Here is a 21,239-nt window from a genome sequence, read left to right as displayed (position 1 = left end):
TATAAAAGGAAAAGGCATTGCTCAATTAAAAGAAAAGGTCAAGGCTGGAAATGTTTTATATGTTGATGGATTGAAGCATAATCTTCTAAGTGTCAACCAGATGTGTGATCAACGAACCGAGGTGATATTCAGATCAAATGGATGTCTTGTTCGTGATCTAGATACAGGTAAAACAATGATCAAAGGAAAAATAACTCCAAATAATCTGTACATATTTGAAGAAGGACAACAACAACAATGCTATCTGAGCAAGGATGATGAGCACTGGTTATGGCATCGGAGGTTGGGGCATCTAAGCTTTTCACAAATAAGGAAAGCATGCAAATATCATGCAGTTCGCGATCTTCCAGATATCAAAATTCCTGACAACACCATATGCAAATCATGTCAGTTTGGAAAACAAACCAGAACTTACTTTCCAGAGAAGGAAGGATCAGCTAGCATGCCTCTTGAGCTAGTACATACAGATACATGCTGTCCATTCAGGAAAAGAACACCTCGAGGAGAAGAATACTTGATATTATTCATTGACGATTTCTCCAGGTTTGTCTGGTTAGGACTTGTGAAGCACAAAGATGAAGTGTTCGAAAAATTCAAATCCTTCAAAGCCTTGGTTGAAAATGAATCAGGTCACAAAATTAAGTGCCTCAGATCCGACAGAGGTGGGGAGTTTACCTCAAATGAATTTTTTGATTTCTGTGAAGAACATGGGATAAGAAGAGAATTCTCTACAGCTAGAACTCCTCAGCAAAATGGAGTTGTGGAAAGAATGAATAGAACAGTCCAACAAATGTCTCGTGCTATGCTTGATGAATCAGGAACTCCCGCAACTTTTTGGGGTGAAGCTGCACATGCTGCGGTTGTTATTCTCAACAAAACAAATGTCCGGGTGAACAGCACTCAAACTCCTCATGAGCTCTAGAGTGGTAAGACTCCTTTGGTAAAGCACTTCAAAATCTTCAGGATCAAATGCTATATCAAGAATACTGATGAGCAGCTTGGCAAACTTGAACCTAGAGCAGATGAAGGCATTCTTCTTGGTTACTCTCCACATAGCAAAGCATACAAATGCTACAATAAAAGACTTGGCAGAATTGTTGATAGCATTGATGTAGTGGTTGATGAGAAGGGATACATTCCTAGGCAAGTACATCATGAAGACATCGAAGAAGATGAAGGCTACCCTCAAAGACAGAATAATGAAGAAGAAGAACCAGAGGAGCAGACAAGAATAGAAGAGAAAACTCCATCCAGATATGTTCAGAAGAATCATCCAGAATCTCAGATTGTGGGGCAGAAAGAAGCAGGTGTGCAAACAAGAAGAACAGTTGCAGAAGCTTCAAGCTATTTGGCATTAATCTCCTCTACTGAACCACAAAATGTGAAAGAGGCATGCAAAGATGAATGTTGGGTGAAAGCAATGGATGAAGAACTTGAGCAGATCGAAAAGAAAAACACTTGGGAGCTGGTTCCTAGACCAAAGTATAAGAATGTTATCGAAACAAAATGGGTCTTCAAAAATAAATTGAATGAAAATGGAGAAGTAATCAGAAGCAAGGCCAGACTTGTTTGTAAAGGGTATTCGCAGCAGGAAGGAATAGACTTTGAAGAAACCTTTGCTCTGGTTGCAAGACTTGAGGCCATCCGAATGTTCCTTGCTTTCTCAAGCTTTCAAAACTTCAAAGTATTTCAAATGGACGTGAAATCAGCCTTTCTAAATGGAGACTTGGAAGAAGAAGTATACATCGAGTAGCCAGATGGGTTCATTCTTGGAAATGATCCAAATCTTGTGTGCAGATTGAAAAAGGCCCTCTATGGTCTCAAACAAGCTCCAAGGGCTTGGTACTATCGTTTGGACAAATATCTTCATTAACAAGGTTTTTCAAAAGGATCAGCAGATAGCAATCTTTATATAAAAGTTGAAAATGACAAATTGCTAATACGTATTGTGTATGTAGATGACATTATCTTTGGCAGCAATGAAGAAGCTATGAGTAAAAGTTTTGCCTTGGTCATGCAGAAAGAATTTGAAATGTCCTTGCTGGGAGAATTGACATACTTTCTTGGTTTGCAAATCCAACAAAAAGAAGGAGGGATCTTTTTGTCTCAAACCAAGTATCTCAAACAGATTTTGAAGAAATATGGCATGGAAGATGCAAAACCATTATGTACACCCATGGTCACAGGATGTAGCCTCAATACAAATGATGAATCTGCAGCAGTACACTAACCAACCTACAGATCTATGATTGGAAGTTTACTTTATTTGACAGGTACCCGACCAGATATCATGCATGCAGTTGGAATAGTTGGAAGATTTCAGGCTAATCCGAAGGAGACTGATCTTCAGGCAGTGAAGAGAATTTTCAAATATCTTCAAGGGACTCAAAATTATGGCTTATGGTATCCTAGAGATACAGATCTCACACTTCACGCTTATACAGATGTATATTGGGCCGGAAGAGTGGATGACAGAAAGAGCACAAGTGGTGGTGCATTATTTATGGGTTCCAGACTAGTATCTTGGTTTAGCAAGAAACAGAGTTCGATTTCCTTATCTACAGCTGAAGCGGAATATGTTGCTGCTGCATCTTGCTGCACTCAACTCCTTTGGATGATGTAGACCCTACAGGATTTTCAAATCACTTGTACTCCACCTATTCCCATCTTATGTGATAACACAAGTGCAATCAGCATCTCAAAGAACCCAGTCATGCATTCAAAAACCAAGCACATACCAATCAAGTATCATTTTCTCCGGGAACAAGTGCTTGAACAGAAGGTCAAGTTGGAGTATGTTCCTTCTAAGGAACAAGTTGCTGATATACTCACCAAACCATTACCCAGGGAGACTTTTGAATACCTCAGGCAAAAGCTGGGGGTAGTTGATGCATCATCTTATTGCTGAAACTCCTTTGATTGATGGTTGTACGCATGTGCTGGGTGGCTGATTGGTTGAAGATTGAATGGCACAGGTTTAGGGGGAGCATATAATGCATTGTTGGCATTATGGAGGATGTACAAAAGGAAGCTGGTCTGAATATAGCTGCAATATGTCTCTATCTCTTTCTGGTGGATTATGGTTCTTCTTTCTAGATCTGGTTCATATTCAGGGAGAGCATGTTCTAAGGGGGAGCATACCCCTTTGCCCTTGATGTCAAAGGGGGAGAATGAAGCTGAAGTTTTTGAGGTTGCCATCAAGTCCAAAGGGGGAGATTGTTGGCATTATGTTTCTGGTATGGCTATATGTTACAGATGTTGTACTTGATGGCAACACCCATGGCAAGGCTCTCAATATGTCGAAAATTAAGAAGTATGCAGGAGAATAGTTCAGAAGATGCGTACCCGCAGGTACACCATGAAGGGACCATGGCTAGACACGCAAGGCAGCCATTCAGGAGGTGCATACCCCCAATGCACTTACTTCAAGGCAGAGAAACACACACGTGGGGTTTCTTATGTTTAACCCTTGGTATTTAGCCGACAGTATTTGTGTTATTATGGTTTTGGCTCGTGGTATTGATCCATGATTTTAGGAGGAGGCTGCCTATATAAGGCAAAGGAGATCACTTGGCTAAGTATCTTTTGCAAATTGAATATCTTAAGATCTGAAATATTGGGTTATTGTCGTAAAAGCTTGATCTATATGAAAGTGAAGTTGAAAGCGAATCTGTGAAGGGTGATCTCTCGAGCGCATGATCAGATCTGGGCATCTGACTATTTGTGGCACACTGGTGGATTGCTAATTCAGCCCTAATCAGAAGTACGCAGGTGTTTAACGGTTCAGGTGCGAGGGTACGCAGAGCAGAAACAGGAGAGCTGCGTGGGTACGCAGCGCAGAAGAAGGAGCACTGCGTGGGTACGCAGAGCAGAAGAAAGAGAACTGCGTGGGTACGCAGAGCGACGAAGGTTCAGGTGCGTACGCACAGTAAAAGTACGCGGCGCGATAGTATCTATGAGTGCGTGGTTACAGTAGCAGTACGCGGCGCGATAGTGTTTCTGGGTGCGTACCTACAGTAACAGTACGCAGAGCAGTTGAAGAAACAGTGCGTGGGTGCGCGGTGAAGCAGAAGGCTCTCTGCGGGTATACGCAGGGGAGCAGAAGGTGAAGTGCGTAGCGACGCAGGCCAGTGAAAGAAAAACTGTGTATCTGTCTTAAGATCTTCTGTTGACTGAATTTTTCTGTTGATAAGGTGTTCTGGGTTTAGTTCTATTATTATTGATCTGGTTACTGCAGTTGACTGTGTAAATTACATGTACTTTATGATCATTTGATATCCAGTTTGAAAAACTCATGAAAATTGGAAGTAGGGGGTTGTAGCTCCCTTCCAGGAGAGACTGGAAGACGAGAGAGTTGTAGCTCTCTGCAGGTTGCAGCCTGCGTACTGGTAAAGGACTACAACAGTACAAAATCCATTGTAAAAGGAGTTTCTAATTTGAAAGAAGATAGAGACATATTGCAGCAGGTGGTTTTCACCCACATTGAGTTTCCACCTTACATCTGGTGTTCTTTGGTGTGACTATCTGTTTTTCTTGTTCATGCTCATTAGTTTATGGTACTGATATGCAAAAATAATTCAAAGTATAAATAAGGAAGATTTGTTAAAAGAACTTGATAATACTGATTCACCCCCCCTCTCAATATTATTTCCAATAGTGATGTGGCAGGAGTAATAGTTGATGAAGGAGATAATGTCTCAAAATTTAGCAAGGGTGATGAAGTATATGGAAATATCCAAAACTTCAACACAAGCAGGCCAAAACAATGTGGAACTTTAACACAATACACAGTAGTGGAAGAGAGTCTGATTGCTTTGAAGCCTGAAAACATATCCTTTGAAGAAGCAACCAGCTTTCCTCTAGCTCTTCAAACTGCCCAGGAAGGTTTTGACAGAGTAAATTTTCAAAGGGGTCAGACTGTGTTCGTTGTAGGTGGAGAAGGAGGTGTTGGTAGCCTAGCTATTCAGGTAAAAGTGAATACTAGATCTTTTTCCTTTAATAATCTTCTTCCTCTGCATATGATCAAGTAAGAAGTTGTACTAATACGTTGGATGTGTTCCAGCCATTGATACTTATGTCTTGTTGATGAGAAAATTTGGAAGATGGGGTTTGTTGAGGGTAGTTTTTATAATTTGGAATCAAATGCAACAAAGAGGCTGCAGTCTAGATAAGTGTGCTTATGAGGCTCTAGTATACACGCTCAATAAGCGGGGTAGATTCTCTTTAGCTCGCAAGTACAGAGAAGAGATGGTAGCAAGAGGGCTCTCATTAAAACCTAGGAGGGACGTTTTTCCAGATATAAGTTTGGCAGAAATTAGGCAATGAAGATAGTTGAAGTTGTAAAATATCTAAAGAGGTTACTCCTCAACCATAATATGGAAATGATTCACAGTAATCTCATATTCATAAGATTTTATACATATGATTTATTACCATCATGTTATTGGAATGATAACAGTACAGGCTCCTTAATAAAAATGTTAATACAAAGGCATATTCTTTGAAAGAAAATGTTCTAATTATTTCTTCTGTTTAGGTATTTGATGTAATCCTAACATTATTCAATATCGTTGATGTTATTTTTCCTTATTCTAGTAAAGTACTTTTTACTGGATTCTGTCCACCTTCGATTTGAGCTTAATCAAATATCATGTCAAGGACTTTGCATGTGGATTACCTAACACTTGTCAAATCCGCCAGAAACTTTGAACTTATCTTTGGTAAAGTTTGTATAGGTATTTTTTGGATGTTCACTTCATTCATTTCAATAACCAGCGGAAGAGATCGCTCTCACTGGTTTGTTTATCCTCAAACAATCTGCTTTTTAATCTAGCTATCACTTATTTGCCCGAAGACCTAGAGAACCTACTAGCAATATAATTTTGCAGATTATTACATTGTTGTTGCGGTCCCAGGGTGAAATTGCATGGTTTGGGTTCAGTATTTTCAAAGTTTGTGGTAAGTTGCACACAAGTGTGAAAAATATGGATACAAAACAATATTTAAACCATAATATTTAAACAGATTATGACATCATAATACTTTAAACCAGCAGAAAAAAATATGATTTGATAAGTTCATTAGTTCAATGACAAAGAAATTGAAAATATAGCATGTAAACATTTGAATGGTTGAACTTATATATGCTATATTTACATTATTTAGTTCCCGTTTTCATGCTTTGTGCTCGTACGTGGATTAATACAAATGTGTTAGTTTTCTTTCTACCCATTTCTACCTCGTTTTCATTAGAGAAACCGTAAGATTTGAAGGATACTTCGTGGAATTATTTTAGGATTCATCCAAGGGAACCTTGAAGACTTTTATTTGGAACCAAAGGAACCTAAACCCAAACTCATTGAAAATCGTTGAAGTAGACAAACAAGGACTTAAAGTTTTCCCATCCTTGCAACAATGACAATAAACTTTTAGGCTTTCAATCAAGCCAAAGCTTTTGGTGAAATGGAGACACAATTGGATATGTTTATCATTGCTTCAAGCTCTTGTTTGGTCATGGACAAAAATTTGTTCCTTTCCAGTCCTATTTTCAAATTATTTGTATTATTATCACCTTTGGCAAGGAGAAGTTTTGAAACTGACCACTTTTACCAGGCTACACTTTGTGAAAACTCTGCAAATTATGCCTGTTACAGTTCCCTATAATTGGTGACTAGCCATTCCAGGAATCATACTAGAATTCTACTTGTTTCCTATGGCCTATATTCTAGGTTAGTTAATTCCTTAGCATCTTCTTGTGCTTGTATTTTGTGTTTGCATTGAACTGGTTCTTCTGAGAGTTGCAAGAAATAGTGAGAGAATCAAATGGAACCTACACAAACCCAAAAATTTCTATAAAGAGAAGAACAAGTTGGCTCTAGGGTAGCACAACACTTGAAGAGAAATCAGTGAAGAAAGAGGGTTATTCTGATGTTTTGGGGACTTTGGAACTTCTTGGAAACATTTCAAAATGCTTGCATGGAGCATTCTTGGTGAGAGTAAGACTCATGATTCCTTTCATTCCTTGAAATGGATGACTTCCAAGAGGGGGATTTTGATGCTCCTTGCCCCTGGGTTCTGAGAGTTAATTTTTCATTGTCATTTTCCTATTGTGACTCCTATTTCTCTTCTTCACTGTCCAGAGGTCCAAATTTGTTTCCCTGGGAAGCATTTATCCTATTCTAGTTTAAATATGATGATTTCCCTTCTTCTCGTAGTGGGGTTACACAACTGAAACAAAAGGTGCAACATAGAGATCCACCTACTCAATAAAAAATTGGAGAGAAAAATATTTCAAAGGAATCCTCTTCAAAGATTCTTGAATTCTTGTAGCTTTCTCCTCAAAATGTGTTTCATCAGAACAACATCTTATCATGTGAATAATTACCCATCTATCATTTGGTTGTAAGGTAGAATTATATCTACTCATTAACGTTTCTTTTTGCCATTGGCTTCAAATTCATCCCTCCAACTGTATAAAATAAAATCATACTGAAATAGAATGTTAATGACAGGTAAGGAACATGATCTCAACTATATAAAATAAAATCATATTGAAATAGAATGTTAATGACAGGTAAGGAACATGATCTCAACTACCTTAAGGATGTCCAAAGGGGAAATAGGAATCAACAAGTGCTTTGTAAGCTGAGTTTAAAATTGTTGTAGTATCTAGAGTCCCTACGTGTTCTCTTGGAGATGACTGATCCAAGCTACTCCCAGACTCCATCTTGTTTGAGGAATTACATGCTATTGAAGATTTTATGTTCCCATATTCACTCTGAATGAGAAATTTTCCACAAGCATCTTTGACCATTCCATCATAGAAAATCGTTAGATCAAGTAGAAATGCAATTATATTCTTAAAAATAATTCGTAGTTCTTTCATTCCCATCTTCTGACAGAAAAGACCTTCTCTAGAAGAGATAGAATGAATAAATGCCTCGCAGTGATTTAATCCACAAACATAGGATGATTTAACGAGTCCACAAACTTATAGGCGAATCATCTTTCTTGTGTGGATCCAAAGTATGAGAACCATTGAATGGAATATGTGAATAAATATTTTTAAGCCAATCTCTAGGAAACGTTTTCCTTGAAACATTTGAAGCCCTAAGAAGCCAAGTTGTTGAACCACTTTCTTAGCAGATCTTGCATTTCCACTGTCAACCATCAGAAAAAATGAACTTAAAGAATAAATAGCCTTGGTAACATTTTCCCACACTCTAAGTAGATGCTTCTCCACTTGGGAAATTATGGCATTATCATATCTTCCTCACCTCACATGCTTCATAAGCCTAGAAATTTCAGTAAGTTCATTTCCTAGCTATTCCGTAGATATCTTTCTCCCAAAAACACTGTGAGCAAGAACCAAATCATCCAAACCTGCTCTAAAACCATTTAAGGTTAAAAATTCAATAAAAAAACATTGAATTGAATTCAAACAATTCATTTTCACTCCTGGACCTTTTCATTTAAAAATTGCGTTAAAAATTTGAGTCGGAGAACTTAGCAATAGTGTTTTATCACCATTGAATAATATTATTTCGCTGTTGCTTATGAGAATCCCATTCTCCTCATAGTTCAATTCCGAGTTAAATCCATATGAAGAAGTTGGCTAGCTATCCAAAATGGCCCTCCATCATGCACTTTAGTGACTGCTGGTTTAGGCAAGGTTCCAAAAGTCCATAATGATAGCCGATTCAGTGTGTTTTTATCCAACATAGATTTTCTAGATAGAAGCTTAGCAACCAACAATGTATATTTTTTTCTTTCAACTGAAGAAATAAAATTTAGAGTAGCTTTGGGGTGTACATAGTCCTGCCCGGGATTGCTAACAATCATGGGAACCTAACCTCCCCACCTAACTATTGGATCATATCCTCATGACTAACCAACCAACAATGTATCTACTATCAACACTCAGTGCTATGTTTTCCTCTCCACAATGGGAACTAAACATTTGTTGATCCACACTTAGAAGCTGCAAAATCTCACCTTGATATTCTAAAGATTGGAGATAAAAAAACATGAATGAAATCCCCATCAAAATCTGCACCAAGTGGCCAACTTATGAGAGGATTAATAATCACCGTAGATCCCATATGTATGTACGTTTTTAATGCCTATAATGAATGTTTTTGGACACTTGGAGGACAATTGATCAAAACAAAATCCCCATCATGAAGTCCACGATTGATCACTTCACCAATTTCAACTTTCTACATTGCTTTTCTGAATCCATTTGAACAATAATTACTTCCTTTGTCAACATAGTCTACAATTTTCTGCAAATTTTCCCTATTGTAAACATTTATACACTCTGAAAATGTTACTCTGTTGGCTATCTCTATAGGAATACAAATTTCATTTATCCTTCTATATGCATCTCTAATGACAACGCATTGAGATGATAGATTACAACTCTTACTAATAAAAAAACTACGCAGTTTTTCAAATTTTTTACTTTTTGCATTTCCAGGAAAGTTGTTTGTTGGAAATTTGCTTCCAGGTATCTAAAAAATATATCGTAGAATGTCTGAATACAAAATATTGTAAAAAATATTAAGATTGATATCCATCCTAAGGACTCTTTTCAGTTTCTACTACTACTTTATATACAATTCTCCCTACCCTTACACACAGATAATCTGTGAACACGAATTGTAGATCATTTGATTCAGCCTCATGTGACATGAATTTAGTCTTGCTGTATCTTGAATCTTTGATCTCGTCAACAACACTAACAATTTTTTTCAGTGTGTGTGCAACATGTTCCTAGGACAACGAGACTAATATTGACAATCTAAATTTAATATTACCATTTAGATCTGAATTCCAATAAAACAATTGTTTATACTACAATTACAAAAATGAACTAACAATAAAAATCATGTTACTTACATATGTTGTTAAGGGTTTTCCCCACATATCAGGAATTTGTACACAGTTAGGAGTTCAAGGTAGAAGTTAAAATAGAAAATTTCTCTTTCTTGAGGGTTAATTTCAACTAACCTCTAAGAAATTTTTCATCTATGGAAAAATCTTCAATATCATTGAAATCGATCTGGGGTTTCTGAGTACGATCCCTTGACCTAAATTTTGACAGTGGGATTTAGCAGCGAGGATCATATTATCATTAGCAAGGGTCGTCACCTTAGTATCTTGAGTCTTGGAATCGACTCTTCATTGCAACATTATAGATTTTTATGTCTTAACTTGGGAAAACTTGAGTTCCTAGGCTCGATCCCTATCGTTGGAAGCCCCGAGGCCCATGGAATGATTTTGATATGTCAATGATCTCTGGACAACATTTGATTTCATTATATTGGTTACAAATGGCTAGGTTTTCACATTCCCCGTCATTATTTTCATATCTAAGAGTGAATGACCAGCGTTTCCATTCAAAATTGAGGCCTCGGGAGAATGTAAGAGCTTCAAAGTCGTCCATTAGAGTAATTAGAGAAAAATTCAATGCACAAATTCAAAATGTTCTTTGAATTTAAGAAAATTCGCGCCAAATTGGCGGGATGATGTTGCAATATTGCAATCTATAACTCGATGGATCTAGTGTATTTTGTGACATTTTGTTGTTGATGTTGCAAACATCTCCATTATGGTCTACAATCAATTGGATGGATTTGGCTTGGTATATTTAAACTCAAATTTTCTCCTACTTCTTAGTATTGTAGATGGTTTGGAACAATCAGTGTGCTTAGTGCTATGTGGGAGGGTGAAAGGAAGTTGGAATCTATGATTTGCTAATATTTTTTTCATTTATATTATTACATTAATAATCCATAACTTATATTGGGTGCACTAATTTAAATAATTATACAATGAAAAATGATTATATGCATTGATTTAAGAAATAGTAGTGAGAAAATTGATAAATATTGATTTCAACTCTAATGTAGTGAAAATTATCTAAGTGATTTTAAAACTAATATATTAGAAAACAATTTAGAAATACATATTAAAATGGTATAAAATAAATATTCTATTACAAGGTGTTAGCACCTAAATCTATCTTAGGCTGAAGGAAGGCAAAAATTAGGGTAACCACAAACCACGCTCAGTCTGGTAGCTAGCCCTACCAGAGCAGGAGAGGGCTCTCTCCGTGTCATGCTCAGTGAATGGATAGACAAAATGGTCTGAGATGACTTACAATCTGATGTTTACCTTAGGCTAGTAAGTGAAAAAGGATTTTGGAAAAGATTTTTTGAAAGTGACTGAACTTCTGAGATGTATATGGGACTGGCGCTTAGCAAAGAACAGAGAAATGAGAATGAAGGCACAGATTATTCCATGAGGCAAGGTAGGCGGGAAGCGCAGCAATTTCAACTTAAGGTGACGCGGAATGGAAAGATCGCTGAAGATGGTGAAAAGGGCATGGTCGCATGAATCCTTTTCAATAGAAGAATAACACTACACGTGAAATTTTCCCACAAGCAGAGCAATATAAATTGAATTCTACCTAATCTCACTTAGAAAATTTCACTGAAATGAAACATGAAATGAATTATGGAACATAACAAGATACATATGGAACATAAGAACACATTTTCTACACTCACAACCACAAGAATCTCATGAAACAGAGCTGTTGCCTTTCATTAACTCTCTGTCAAAAAATACACAGTGCAGAAACAGATTTTCTTTCCCACAGTCTCTCAGAAGTTACAAGTCAGCCAACCCTTTGCAAATAAAATGCATACCAATATATAGAATGTGTGGAGAAGAGATGGAACGCCTAGGGGTTGGGAAGTTACTCAAATCATTTCAAAATGGAAATGGAGAGCCAACCATCAGCTACAGGTGCAGCGCTCTCAAGCATGACATTTGGCATGTGGTGACCCTTTGCATTCTTTGCCACTTGGATAGATGCCCACCTGGAGAGGAAACTCTTTAAAAGCCACCTTTGGTGCCAAAAAACCTAAGAGTGGATGACCGGGCCCACTTGGAGAAGTCGCGACCCCAAATTTCGCGAAACAGGAGCAAACTGGGCAAAATTTCCTCTGTGCGCCGCGCACTTTTCTCTGTCTGTCGCGCTACTTTGGGGCCTGTTTTGGTGCACTTTTAGGTGTCTAAAATGTGCCCAAGTGGGCTTTTTGGAAATCTTGGCCTGTCTACTTTCTAACCCCACTGGAAATTCTCAATTTGGTGCTCATTTGCCCCTTCAAATCTTCATTCTCCCAAGACTGCTTTCTGTGTGTCCAAAAAGTGGTAGAGAGGCCATTTTTGGATGTCTTTTGACCTTTAGGAGACCCAAAACTTGTCAAAAATTCTTTCCTGGACACTAATAGATGTATTTTTCGATTCTGAATCCAAATATGCAAACCTTTTCTCGATTGGAGTGCTGGAATTTTAGCGCCGTGCACCCTGGAGAAAATCCCTGTTTTTCGCCCAAAAAATTTCCCTGTGACCAAAATTTGCCCAAAATTTTTGAGATTTGGGCTGGAAGTTCTCTATGGGGTACCTTGCTGAGCCAAGGAAGCCTCAGCCAAGATTCTAAGCCTATCTTGCTCTTTTTCCCTTTTTCCCCTTTTTTGTGGCTTTCCTCAGTTTTGCTTTCAAACTCCTTATTCGGGCTCTCAAACTCAAGTTCCGTGCCCTGTAATGACGAGCCATGTGTCTCAGCAGTGTTTTTTCTTCGTCGGCCTTGTTCAACATGTTTTCCAGGTGCACGTTGACCCTCTCGAAAACAGACTCACGATCATCCATAACCTGTCGCTCTAATGAAGTGAATTCAATCCTCCTCCGTTGGGAAGTTAGGTGATCCTCACCGATGTTCTGCAGCTCCATGATCACATGCTGGTCTTCCAGCTATTTGTTCCTCTGCTCTAAATACCTGATGTTCCACTTGGCCATCTCCAACTTGAGTGTCAAGGAGTGAATCTCTGTCTCTTGCTCCTGGAAGATCTCTTTCAGCTGTGCATTTTGTTAACGTGTATCTATATCATCATCATCACGAAGGAGAATGAGTCCAGTCTTTCGTTCACCTGGTGGCACACCTAAAGGCCCCTCCTCAAGCTTGGGCTTCTTGCCCTTGTCCCGTACCTGTATTGCCGATGTAGGAAGCGAGGCCCCTTCCACCCTGGGTGGAGATAACACTCGCTTTGCTGCTGCAAACAAAGGCCTAGTGCCTTTCAGATAACCTCTCTGATATGTGATGGAAAATGGCACCACAATGGTCTCATGGCCCTCATGCTGATGAGAAGGACCACCTACCTCATGCTTGACCTCCGATACTACCTGTGGAGCACTGAAGAAGTCACGGGAGATGAAGTCCTCCCAAGCAATGCCCTGCAATCCCAACTGATGATCCACCAAAATCTAGATGAGAGCAAAGTGATATACACTGTTGAGTTGCTGCCGAGGGGTCTTGTGCTGCATGAACTTTCTCTTCCTCTCTATGTTTCTGTAATGAAAAATGGGAGGTTAATCATACGCACCCTGGTGAAGTGCATGAGTAACCTGATGTGATATGCATAAAGGCGAGAAAACCTCCTCTCACAACTGAAGTATTTCATGATCAATCTCATGAGTGGAGCATAATCATCTCTCAGAAATCTGAATGGGAAAACTCTCATGAGCTGACTCAAACAACTGGCCTTTATGTAAGGTTCATAAAGTTCCCTCTCCACCTTCATCTTCTTGTGCCACTGTTCTCCAACATTCAGTATGCCTGTTGTCACTGATATGGTTTCGGGTGTCAATGTGAAAGTGACCCCTGCCAAGATAGACTGTCCTCCATGTAGGTGAAGTGCAAAAATGTGGGCCAACTCATGATGAATTTTGACATTTTCCACCCTTTGACAAAATTCGAAACATGCCAAGTGCTGGAAACAAGACATAGCGAGAGGGCATGCCTGCAACTCAGTGAGGGTGTTTTGTTCATCTCTGACATGTCTACCACTCCTAGGTCTCCGGGGAGCCTGTTCTCCTGAGGCCGTGTCACTGTGAGTTTCCCCCTCATAATCTGATGAAACTTCTGATGCCATTTCTGCCACTTGTAACCTGAATTTCTTCGCTGCCTTCTGAATCCAATGACATTGATGAGTGCTCTGAAAATCTGTTACCAAGGGGACAATAAAATAGGGGAGTGTTAGGAGGGGAATGATGAAAAGGGGAATAGGGGTTTAAAGGGGAAATTTATCAGGGATTTGGGAGTGTTTGGGGTGTGATTTTGATGGGGTAGGGTTAAGGAACTTTTGAGCTATATGAGTAAAGGGGACAAAGGGATAGGACCGCACTGTAGCTAGGGTAGCTATTAGGAAAACTTGCTCCAGGAGAATTTGGCAGATAGAGATAGGATAGGAGTATATCAAGCCATTATGTTACTGTAGCAAAACCCTAGCTCCTTGTCCCTCTTTGTGTCATTTTGTGTTTGCTTTAAAAAAATTTGCTTTTCAATTTCATGGCTAACATAACATGTTTCTCTTTGAATTAAATGCCAATGATGAAGGTATTAGGGCCACTTCTCCAAATATGAGGGCCATACATAAGAATTTGGGTGATTTGGTGGTTTTTTAGGCTCACAGGCCTGTGCGCCGCGCACTTTTCCCAGTGCACCACGCGCCGGGTATGCGCCGCGCCAGTGTAAAGTTAACACTGTGGCCGGGCTCCCAGTGTGCCGCGCGCCCTGAGTGCGCCACGCCACCTTGTGTGTGCGCCGCGCGCGGTCAAACAACACAATCTGCTTGGAAAAATAGGGGATGGGTCTTAGTGGAGGTTTTTAAGGGGTTTTCTTAGGAGATATGGGGGATATGGAGGTGAAAACAATGAGGAGTGAGAGGAAAAGGAGAGGGGAAACAAAACCTTGGTGGATTCTTCAAATTTACAAACCCCCATTATCATTTTTGCTTTGAGGATGATTGGCATGGATGGCCAATATGTTTTGGATCGCATTCAACCTCTTCAAAAATATCATATTCTTGACAAAAATTTGATGGGCGGGGATGTCACAAGGCCTACCTGTCGATTTGGTCGCTTTTCCCAACTATTGAAGTGTTTTGGCACCGTTTTTGGGCCGCTGGACTGTGTGCACCACGCGCTCTTTCCAGTGCACCGTGTGCCTTATATGGGTCGCACCCTTGCAATTTTTCCACTGCAGGTTGGCTGCCAGTGCGCCGCGCGCTGTGTGTGCGCCGCACGACCTGGTGTATGCGCCATGCTCACTAAAACCGGCTCTCCCTCACTCAAAATTCTCCCAATATCAACTTCGCCTTTGCAAATGTAATTCTCCAAGTCATGCACGAGATCAATGCCATTTGATTTGGGCAAAAACAAGTATATATAGGCTTGGAGGAGATGGATTTGATTTTTTCTTCCTTGTAAACCCATTTTCTAATGTTTTGTGTTCTGCACTTTTTCATTGACCTTTAAACACACTGATTTTCACTTTTTCCTTGAAATTTTGGCTCAAATGATGAAATCTTTGGCACATATTTGCGGGGACTGTATGACGGAGCATCTGGCTTTGAAATCCTTGACTGCATCTGAAAATGTCAACTGTCGATTTTTGGAAAATTTTGTCATAGTTGACCTTGTTTGACTTTTCTTCAAAACAGAGTTTTGAAGAAGAGTCGATGTCTCTTGCGGTGATGATGAAGCTTTCTACACTGTAGGTGTATAAGGTCTCCCTCTGGCCTACATGGCTTGTTCTGGACATGTTTCCAGAGACCAAACTGATGAGTTTCTAGACCCAAACCATAAAAAATGACTCTGTCCTGTAACAGGACCAGACCTTGACTATCATGACTTTGATTGATTTTGGACCAAGACCTGAACCAGCAGAGGCCAGACATGAGGGAAAATGAGTAGCATGACTTCCTCCGTCAGATCATGACATGTCCCTAGCGAAATGCAACTGAGTGGATGAAGCGGGACACCTAAAATTGAAATGCACAAAGAGCTTTGATCTTTGACGGAGGGCTGACCAGACCGACTCTAACACAAGGTAAATACCAACACTTTGTTTATCCAATACTGATCTTTTAATATACTTTTTTGATGAAAAATGTTTAACCAATGAATGTGATGCATTGATTTTTAGTGAAAATACAATCCATTTTGTCACTCATTCAATATATGCAATGTATCAAATAAGCCTGAGAAAAATCAAGTAATTGCATTGATTTCAATAATCATATAATGTATCCCTAGATGGGTTAGCTAGCATGAGACAGATGGGAGGAATGAGACCATAGTCCTACTCACTACAAGAGGAGGGAGACATTCCATCATTGCCCCCAATGAATTAAAATGCACATACAATTCCATTGTGTTCCATAATTATGTTACCACCCCATCAATCATGTCACCTGTGTTTGTTTAATGGCACATTTCCCTTGGCTCATTAGTCTTTTAACCCCTCTTGTACTTGGAAGACTAACATGGTTTGTAAGCCTACTCTAAATTTCCACATTAGTCATTCTAGGAGGTAAACAATTATGATGGCACTTGAGCCATCTCTCTATACATGAGGGTCAGGCTAATAGTTTGTATGCAATTGTATATTATGCAGTAATGGTGTAATGGTGTCTGGTATATTTTGTGCGTTTCAAGCCTGATAATTGGTATTTACAAGGAACATTGGTCATTTTTGTATCATTTTATTTTTTTCACCCTATAGTGGTTCATCCCCCTAAATAAATTATGTGGTATTTCTTACTAAACTTACTATGTTGAGACCATTCCCCAAGTCCATCAGAGCTACTTCTACTGAATTTTCCTCATTTTTTCTTGTCCTTTAACTAATTACTTCCTCACTATATTTTCTTAGTTTGAATTCCTCTCCCCTTTTTAGGCACACAATCTTGCCCTCTAACCTTGTCATGCCCCACCACTTTCACCTTCCACTTTCCACTAGCCTATCTTTGTGGAATTGTCCCTCCTACAAAATCTTTCTTTCTGATTTCTTATAGTTTCCTTCTCCTATGGAGACCATGGTGAGATAGAGAGCATAGTTCTACCATGTAACTTCCTATTATAGGGACTTTGGAAACCCCAAAACCTAAGAATGAGTTAAAATCTTTGCTACTCCTTATCATGATTTTACTCCTAGAAGTGTTCAAGAGGGAATTTTTCAAGATAAACATGATATTGTAGATTAAATACAATTCATTATTAACTTTGAGGTGCTTACTAAGGTGGAGATGTGGGTTGCAAGCATGGCCCACTACTAGAGTTTCCTCAATTACTATATACATATAGGCAATCTTTACTGGAACCTCAAGTTATTTTTCGGTTGCATGGTGATGGAGAAGAAAACTACCTAAGAAGAGATGATTTTCAATTGGATGAATTGTTGGTGTTAATGTGCTTCATGGACAACAAACTAGGGAAAATTAAAGCCCACTTTGACTTGCCCCCTACTCTAGGTTGTTCTCTAGGAAGTGAAAGGGATCCTATCCCTGTGGAAGCCTTAGAATATAGAAAATATTAAATGTTAATTTCGTTCTCTAGTTATCTACTATATCAAGTACCACTAACTTTGCTTTTTTTCTTCAATATATCCCTATAGCCCATGTATTTTTGAGAAACTTTTTCATTTTTGGTACACTATTAGTAAACTTTTTGTGTGGCTCTTAAGGAAAATGAAATTGTGTGCTTGGTTTGGTTTCTATAGTGGTAGACCATGAAATATTTCAACCTCTTTTGATGTAAAATAATGATTTGATGGAATGAAAACACTTTCACTTAAGAAAAAAATACAATCATATAATGCAAATCAATAATGTGTATTTATTTCACTATTAGTAAATTGAAAAATGATTTAGTGCATTCATAACAAAAAGTATTAAATTAAATGGATTCATCATGGAAAAAAAAATCAAAATATTGATTACTATGATATAAAATATTTTATTTCTTGTAAGTTATAATACAATGCTTTCTTTAATTGAGTGTGAATTATATCCTATTAGTTTTTTCAATTAAAATCGTAATGATTTGGTGCATTGATAACACAAATTATTAAATTAAATGGATTCATCATGGAAAACAATTTCAAAATACTGATTACTATATTGATATAAAATATGTTCTTACTTGTAAGTTATAATCCAATGCTTTCTTTCATTGAGTGTAAACTATATCCTATTAGTTTTTGCAAATTAAAATCGTTATTTTGTTTTTGTTATAATGTTAAGCTAGATATAGAGTGAACTCATATATAGAATACATTAAAAAACCAAGAGCATGTTAGAGAGGCTAAATATAATTATGATAGGAATATGAGAATATAGTTATTTACTACTACTTGTTAGTATTGTAGATGCTTTAGAAAAATTGTTGTGCTTGGTGCTATGTGGAGGGTGAGAGTGAAGTTGGAGTCGATGATTTGCTAATATTTTTTCCCCTCTCATTCATATTACCACATTAATAACCCATAGCCTAGATTTTTCTTAGTTGATTTGAGCATCATTCAGGGTTGTGTAATATTTAGAACCAAGGATTGAGGATTCTATGTATGTTTATTAGTGTTTCCTCTTCATTACGTGGGTTTTTGTTGGATGTTGGCATTGTTGTATTTGTCTATCAGTATTTCTAGACGATGTGTGGAAGTTGTGTGAGGTTGTTGTTAAAGTTGAGGGTTCACAAGGATGTTATGTGCATTCACTCTTGACAAATGATTTGAATTTAATTCCTTGTGAATGTTATCAAAGGATATAACCTTGAAGATTCTAATCAACTCCCTAATTGTAACCATCCACTGATCCAATAAATAAGTGTTTAAGGAAGTATAACCTTTCAACCAATCTATAAAAACCTTTGAATCCCCTATCACTTATAATTTTAGATTGAAGAAATCACATAATTAAAATGACTAACTTAAATTTCTAATTTCTATTATTGTAGTACTTGCTAGGTAGTCATATTTTTGTTCGTAGACTAAATTAGTCATTATTTTTAGTCATTTTTATTTGTACTACTTATTAGCTAGTCGTATATTTTAATCCGCGACTAAATTAGTTGTTTACGTTTGTCATTTTTAGTTGGGTCAGTTGAGATTGCTTAATTTTGGTATTATTTCACTTGGAAAAGCTACGGTGACTCATTTTTTTAGTCACCTAGTCACTAATTTCATCATTTTCTACTAGTGATCATGTAGAGGGATTAACCCTCAGTATTCTAGATATCCGGATCCAGGAGTTACCTGTGAGACTGCAGCGCCATAATATTGGTGTTCATGGCCATTGGATGCGACTATTGCACATGATAGCTTAGGCTGTGACCTGTTATTATGAGCATCACTAGGTCTACTTAGGATGATTTTTGTATGCATTTTGATTTTTTAGGTTAGATGACCAAACATGTCTTGGACACAAATTTTGTAAAAAAATTTAAAACATCTATCTATTTTTTACTTTCAAAGTTTTTATATATGGTTATGTGCAATCCTATTCAACTAATGATGTGAATTGAAAATTTACTTTTACATGTGTCGCAAATGTTTGTTTAACACATAGTTCGCTAATGAATCAGTTAATGTGTTAAAGTTTCTGGAAATATGTTGATATTGAATGTACTCAAAATGTATTTCCAAAATACAAACTCTAAGGAACATACGAAGAATTGTTGGGTTTCAGATGGTATAAATGCTTGTTAGTTGCAGTACGACGAGTTGTGAGTCCAGCCTAATGATGATTCAGCGAATGCCAAGTGAAATGGCATCAAAGAGAAGTTCGATCAATGCGCTATACTCAGTGATATTGTTTGTAGAACGACTGATACAAATCCCTTGAAAACTCACTAACTCGCCACTTGAAGCAAAAATGGCCCATGCTGCAGAAGATAGGTTCTGCATACTATGACTAGCACCATCAGCGTAACCAACAAATGGTTCCAAATATTCCGACATCTGTAACAAATGCAAAGAGGATTACTTAACCACATAAAAATTCTAAAAGACACATTAACACACACACACACACATGCAATTAAAGCATATATACAGTGATTTTACTACACTCAATTAAGTATAGTAACCTTTGAGGTACAGCCCGTTTCGGGACGGTGACAATGGAATTCCATCATAATCCACCAACTCGTAGGCACCTTTTGCCAAAACATACTTGACAATGTAAGGGCCCATCCATAGTGGTTCAAATTTTCCTGCTCCTAGTTTATCAACTTCCTGATTATTAAGCAAGACCAGGTCTCCGTCTGAGAAAATGTGAGGCTTGACATTTATGTCGTATTTCACCTTGATTCGTTTCTTATGTGCTTCGTTAGCCAATGCAGCTCACGACGAGTTTCATCTAGATGGACGAGTTCTAAGAAACGTGCTTCTTCATCAGAAGTGTTGGGTAACAGGTTAATCATGAGTTTAAGAGATGAAATTTCACATTGTATCGGCAAGATTGCCTCCAAAATTCAGGTTCAGAACAGATTCACTAGATTCTGGTTCAGAAGTAATTTCTTGTTGAAAAAACTATGATTGAGAATCAACTTGTTGTTGGACAACTTGGGTTACCATTTCACTAGATTTAGTTCTAGTATCCTCAGGTAATTGTGGAGATTCCACTTCAGTAACAGATGTACCAGTAACTGTAGGAGTAACTAGGGTCACAGTACTTACTGGTATAGGTGTTTCTGGTAATTCAGATGAAGAACCAGAAGTTTGTGAAATACTAGATTCAGTTAAACGAGACCGCTTTGACCGGATAGGTGTAGTTTCGGGCAGTAAAGGTAGTTTACTCATTGTCCTCCATGAACGATAGGGTAAGGGTTGATGTTCCTCCACGATTGTTGATTGACTTTATTACAGAAAGGAAATAAACAAAAAGGGGTAAACTAGGCAAAAGGTTTACCAAGCAACTGTGAACTCCAAAATACCTCCCTATGAACCGAGAATTACGAGCAGGAAATCTCCCCGAATGTTGTGTTTGGTGTATCATAGTGTACAAGGCGGCCAACTCGGTTACCTAAGGATGGATAGAAACCTAGTGTTGTCCTCCCATATATACCAAAAAGTACATGGAGGCCCAATCCATATTAGCGTTGTCTAATGCAAAACCTCACAATGAGAGAATTCCTTTATCCTTTACATACTGTAACACTGCCCTATATACCCGAAGGTATGTGGACGAGCTATGATATACTCACATACGTGGAATGAGGTATCACAATTGGAATGTATCGCAGAAAAGTTAGCGATAGCTTCTATGTTTTACAATTTCCGAACACGTCTCTAGCCTAGAACCTCTAAATGTTTTGCGTTAGGTGAGAATGCT

General features: G+C 38.1%; 1 protein-coding gene across 1 annotated transcript in view; it reads left to right on the top strand.

Annotated features, from left to right (window-relative positions):
- Positions 1 to 5,325, top strand: part of LOC149236515 (pentatricopeptide repeat-containing protein At5g15010, mitochondrial-like) — a 54,871-nt gene extending 49,546 nt beyond the window's left edge. The window contains exons 4-5 of the mRNA XM_089368938.1: positions 4,658 to 4,967; positions 5,053 to 5,325. Of these exons, the coding sequence (XP_089225064.1) occupies positions 4,658 to 4,967; positions 5,053 to 5,325 (583 nt within the window). The remainder of the gene's footprint in view (positions 1 to 4,657; positions 4,968 to 5,052) is intronic.
- The last annotated feature ends 15,914 nt before the right edge of the window (positions 5,326 to 21,239 follow it).

This window comes from Pinus tabuliformis, chromosome 8 (assembly GCF_031772625.1).
Source record: "Pinus tabuliformis cultivar Carrire ecotype Pingquan chromosome 8, CPIR1, whole genome shotgun sequence".
NCBI classification, from domain to species: domain Eukaryota; kingdom Viridiplantae; phylum Streptophyta; class Pinopsida; order Pinales; family Pinaceae; genus Pinus; species Pinus tabuliformis.
Note: the sequence above shows the minus strand (reverse complement) of the source record. Positions and strands in the feature narration are given on the sequence as shown.